Source organism: Hordeum vulgare, chromosome 1H (assembly GCF_904849725.1).
Source record: "Hordeum vulgare subsp. vulgare chromosome 1H, MorexV3_pseudomolecules_assembly, whole genome shotgun sequence".
Lineage (NCBI taxonomy): Eukaryota > Viridiplantae > Streptophyta > Magnoliopsida > Poales > Poaceae > Hordeum > Hordeum vulgare.
The window spans coordinates 81,283,148-81,289,002 of NC_058518.1; the positions used below are offsets into that span (position 1 = coordinate 81,283,148).

The 5,855-nt window shown below is 51.2% G+C and overlaps 1 protein-coding gene across 1 annotated transcript; it reads left to right on the forward strand.

Annotated features, from left to right (window-relative positions):
• The first annotated feature begins 3,628 nt into the window (after nt 1-3,628).
• LOC123407478 (1-aminocyclopropane-1-carboxylate oxidase-like) lies at nt 3,629-4,890 on the forward strand. The gene has a single exon (XM_045100619.1). The coding sequence runs from the start codon at nt 3,737-3,739 to the stop codon at nt 4,661-4,663; it is 927 nt and encodes a 308-aa protein (XP_044956554.1). The 5' UTR covers nt 3,629-3,736; the 3' UTR covers nt 4,664-4,890.
• Nucleotides 4,891-5,855: the final 965 nt, after the last annotated feature.

Here is a 5,855-nt window from a genome sequence, read left to right on the forward strand (position 1 = left end):
GGATGAGGATCGGGGGTTGAACAAAAAATGTGCAGCAAAAGACTCCGCGAACTAGAGATGGACAGATAAAGAGCAGCACAAAAACATTGATCAACGAAGCAACAGTTGTGTCCTAGGCAACTACTCCTTGCCATAGACCCGCACATAACACATTGGGAAATAAGAATTACAGATATGGAGGAAGAGTGCCAAGAAAGCACGTGGACAATGCATCTCTAAGTTTAGCCACCAATCGACTCAAAAGTCTTAATTAACTCAAAAATATCGGCGAAGGAATATATAAGGGTAGATATACTTCAAATGGGAAATTATAAATCAAGTTTGAGAGAGAGAGGGAGGGAGGGAGGGTGACAGGGAGAGAGAGAGAGGGAGAGGGAGAGGGAGAGAGAGACGGAGTGAGGACGAAGAGAGGGGGAGAGAGGGAGAGAGTAGCTGGAGATGGAATGTGCAACACAACATGAATTTGGGTGTATGTGGGGATCAACTGCGACAATGGAGACATCTAGAGTGACTTCCTCAATCTCAAGATGTCATGCTGGCTCAGTATCTCGGGTGTGCTCACAGAGGTAGGGTGTGCATGCATTCATAGTGGTGGGTGTATGTGTGTATGTGGGCATCAACGTCGAGTACCAAGACACATGCGTTGACTTCGTTCATCTCAAGATATTGTGAAGGCTCAGTATCTCGTAAGTGCTCATAGAGGTACGGTCCGCGTCATGTGCTTTCATAAGGGTGAATGTATGTGCATGTATGTGGGCATCGATGTCGACTACGAAGACGCTTGTAGTGACTTTGTCAATCTTAAGATGTTGTGACGGCTCAATATCTCAGAGATGCTCATAGAGGTATGGTGTGCGTACATGCGTTCATAGAGGTGAATGTATGTGCGGGTATGTGGGCATCAACGTCGACTACGAAGAGACCTGCAATGACTTTGTCAATCTCAAGATGTTGTGTCGGCTCAGGATTGTGCAGGCTCAGTATCTCGAAAGTGCTCGTGGAGGTACGGTGTGTGCGCGTTCATAAGGGTGGGTGTATGTGCGTGTATGTGGGCATCGAAGTCGACTACGAAGACGCCTGCAGTGGGTTCGTGAATCTCAAGATGTGTGACGGCTCAGTATCTCAGAGATGCTCATACAGGTACGATGTGGGTACGTGTGTTCATAGTGGTGAGTGTATGTGCGTCTATGTGGGCATCGACGTCTAGTACGAAGACGCCCAGAGTGACTTCGTCAATCTTAAGATGTTGTGTCGGCTCCGTATCTCTAAGATGCTCATAGAGGTACGGTATGCGTACGTGCGTTCATAGTGATGAGTGCATGTGTGTATGTGGGCATCGACGTTGAGTGACCAACACACATGCATTGACTATGTTAATCTCAAGATGTTTTACAGGCTCGGTATCTCGAACGTGCTCCTAAAGGTACGGCACGCGTGGGTGCGTTTATAGGGGTGAGTGTATATGCGTGTATGCGGACATCAACGTCGACTATAAAGACACGTGCAGTGAGTATGTCAATCTTAAAATGTTATGTTAGCTCAGTATTTAAGAGGTGCTTATAGAGGAGAGGAATCATGAAAAGAACTTCAAATGCACAACAACATCCCTAGCTTAGCTGCGTTAATTCTTTTATTATATATATGTTTGCTATTATGGGTGCTATAGCGTTGTGTTTTTTATGGTCTAAACCTACTATAAAACCAAAAAAATGAACCGTGTTAAAGAATAATGAGTGAACAAGAGAAATAATTGGACACATGTTTCAGTCATAGAAGATCTCATGACTAACACCTGAAACGCATCAGAGGAGCCGTAGCTTGGCCACTTTAATTTCTTGTATATATCTATACCTAATAATGAAGCGGCTATTGTTTTTGTCGGAAAACCCACCGCGGTATTTTTATAAAAAACCCCTTCAATTTTGTTATTCAACCCGCACTCCATCATTTATCTGCAACGCAAAAGGAAAAAACGATTCGCTGCAAAAATTATACCCGTACGCATCGCCTCCTCCCGTCGACCCTGGGCCACCCTGGCCTGTGCCCAGGACGCCGCCACACCACTCGTCGTCGCGGCCGACCTCAACCGCCACCGCTGCCGATCTCAACCCGCCCGCCTCCGCGTCCGTACCTCTCCCCGCTCACTGCCCCCGTTGCGGCCCTCGAGCGCATCGCGTCGACCCTGGTCCACCCTGGCCTGTGCCCAGGCCGCTGCCACACCACTCGCCGCCGCGGCCGACCTCAACCACCAATGTTGTCGATCTCAAACCACCCGCCTCCGCGGCCGTACCTCTGCCCGTTTGCTGCCCCCGTTTCAGCGCTCGAGCACAGCTTCTGGATCAAGTCAACGCGACAGCTAGAGTGACTCGGGATGATGCGTCTGCTCGATGCAGAACGGCGGCGACGCGATGGAGCGAAGTACTTGCAGGTGGAGGCGGGCCTCCATGGCTCACACGGGGAACTCCGAGGTTATGGCGCGGCAACGGCGACTCCTTATGGCCAGATAGAGGCGCCTAACCCTTGCTCCCCTCGTCGTATCCCGTCCTCCGGGAGGAACTCATCATCTGGTGAGATCCCCTCCCCATGCCTCCAACCATGTACCAAGCACCGGCAAGAAATTTTGTTTTGTGAGATTTGTTTGCTGATGAATGAATGTATTGAATGTAAGATTGTATTGTTGTAGAGACAGAGAATGGAACACCACCTTCAGTTTGTCATCTGATCCACATTCTCTACCCTAGGAGTGAAATAAGATAACACTCCATTGATCAATTCACATAGCCTCTTTGTTTTGCTTTGCTTGTCCCGCTCAATTTCTCATCATGGTGGAATTAACAATGAACGGGTTGATTTCTCAATAAAATAGGATAGGACTGACTAGATTAGTTAGTTAGTTTATTATTTAATAAATCAAAATGATTATAAAAAGATTAAAAGCGTGTGGTATTTTTTTCTACCGTTGCAACGCACGAGTCCTTTTGCTAGTATATATCAAATCAATAAAGCTCCCTCGCTATGCGAAACAAAAAAAAATATCACAGACTGGATAAACTTGCGATCAATCGGTTACCTGTCAAATCGGCTGAAAAAACTTGATTTAGAGTGGCGGGCCTAACGGTTGTATTCTAAATTTTAATTGTTATTGAAAATTTGCACATGTAGGCCAAGTTGAACACATCAGTTTCCGTATAAGTATCAGCCTAACAGTTTCCCTTTTTCATTACTTTTCACCAATGTTTTTTTCAGAAGAGGTCTAGATATATTTCTGTTTTGAATTCAGATCAACTTATCTCTTAACGAAATATGTGAACAGTCAAAGTTTTCATACAACCAGAAGACATCTAAATTTTAGATGTGCGGTGAAGAACCAACCGGAGTCATTCGTGCCTCTGCCTCAGTCAAGGCTCCTCTGCCATTGTGATGTCAGTTAACAAGTCACATTGACAGGGATATGAACTGACATGGAGATGCCGGTACCAATTTGCCACAAGCATCCAACGGTTGCTGCTGCGCAGAAGCTTCACATGAACATCTGCCAGGCCAGCTCCAGTCGCTCGTCTTGACCGTATTTTTGTCTCAAAATATATTTGTTGACCAGATTATCCCACCTGGTGCCCTATAAGTACCATGGCCACCCACGTCTCTCCAGCTCATCCCATCACCTTACATCCACAAGTTTGCACACAACACCACCCGAGTCTGAAACTCTGAGAAAGCTCATCGTCGCCAATTCACCATGGTTGTTCCGGTGATCGACTTCTCCAAGCTCGACGGCGCCGAGAGGGCGGAGACCATGGCGCAGATCGCCGACGGCTGCGAGAACTGGGGGTTCTTCCAGCTGGTGAACCACGGCATCCCGCTGGAGCTTCTTGACCGCGTCAAGAAGGTGTGCTCCGAGAGCTACCGCCTCCGCGAGGCGGCGTTCCGGTCGTCGAAGCCGGTGCAGACGCTGGAGAGGCTCGTGGAGGCGGAGCGGCGCGGCGAGGCGGTGGCGCCGGTGGACGACATGGACTGGGAGGACATCTTCTACCTCCACGACAACAACCAGTGGCCTTCCGATCCTCCGGCCTTCAAGGAGACCATGCGGGAGTACCGCTCCGAGCTCAAGAAGCTCGCGGAGCGGGTCATGGAGGCCATGGACGAGAACCTCGGGCTGGACAAGGGACGCATGAAGGCGGCCTTCACCGGCGACGGCCTCCACGCGCCATTCTTTGGCACTAAGGTCAGCCACTACCCGCCGTGCCCGCGCCCGGACCTCATCACCGGGCTCCGCGCCCACACCGACGCCGGCGGCGTCATCCTGCTGTTCCAGGATGACAAGGTCGGGGGCCTTGAGGTGCTCAAGGATGGCCAGTGGCTGGACGTGCAGCCGCTCGCCGACGCCATCGTGCTCAACACCGGCGACCAGGTGGAGGTGCTCAGCAACGGCCGCTACCGCAGCGCTTGGCACCGCGTCCTGCCCATGCGCAACGGCAACCGCCGCTCCATCGCCTCCTTCTACAACCCGGCGTTCGAGGCAGCCATCTCGCCGGCGGTGGGCGAAGCCGGCGCCGCCGAGTACCCGGACTACGTGTTCGGGGATTACATGGACGTGTACAACAAGCAGAAGTTCGAGGCCAAGGAGCCAAGATTCGAGGCCGTCAAGGCGCCAAAGGCAGCTTAAGATGAATCAAGGAGATTGAAGAGACGTATTTATTTATTATTTGGATATATACAACCCTTGTACGGAGTATATTTGATCTAAATATATGGACCATCCCACTAGAAAAATTTCAGTGTTTAGTGAGATTGGGACTCCGGGAGTACATGTGCATCCATTCTTGGGTTCATCATATTCATATATAAGTGCATTTTTGTGATAAATAGCGAAAAGATTTGTACTACTCACTACTTTTTGTGTATGGTAAATGCAATCCTTTGTGCGTGAGAATACATCCTTTTTGTTTGGATTATGGAGTTAGTCGCTAGATTTGTCGTCAAAAAATCAAAGGCAGCTTATAATTCAAACGATGGCTATCAAAGAAAAAATCCAGCTCGCTGCAGGGGCTGGCTGGCTCCGGTGGACGGCCCCGCTGCAGTGCTCCCTGGTGGTGGCGGGCCTGCTGACCCTGGCCAGATCCGCCCCTGGGGGCCGTCTGAAGATGGCAGGTGCCGCAGGCTCGTCGGTGTTTTGCAGGCGGTGAAGTTGGTGGCTCCTACGTGAGGGTGGCGTCGTTGTCGCGTAGGAGCTAGAAGGTGTGTGGGACAACAGGCTTGCAGATTGGTTGTGTTGCGTTGCCGGTTGCGTGGGATGCTCGGCGAGATGGTTCCGGACGAAAGCCTAGACGGCACGGCATCCGCGGACGTCGTTTTTCCTCCTTGGGGGGGGGGGGGGGGGTCGTTGTAGAGCCCTTCTTTGCCCAGCACCTTCGGACCATGGACATCGGGCGAAAGCCTAAGACTCCGAAGTGAGTCGGGTAACGGCGTCGTTCTTCCACGTCGCTCTATCCCCTTGGGGGCGTTGCCTTGAGGGTCACTGGCCTCTTTCGTGCTTTCCCGGAGCTGGACACACACGACATCGGGGTCGAAAAGTGCCCGACTCGCGGTGGTGGCTTCGGACGGAGTTGGTCTACTATTGAGTTTTGGTAGTCGGTCTCATCCGGCGTGTTCGAGGGGTTGCCGCGCCTCACTTTGTCGTCCTGGAGTCGGAGTTGCTGAGGCGGGGCCTTGCGACGAAGATGACGCGAGGCGGGTGGTCGGTTGTGGCGCTGGCTCGGCTCGGGCTCAGTGCTTTTCTCCTACAATGCTCGTCGACCGAGTCAGAGATGCCTAGTAGTTGGCGCGTGCGGTTGACTGTTTGGCAGTGGCCGGCGTGG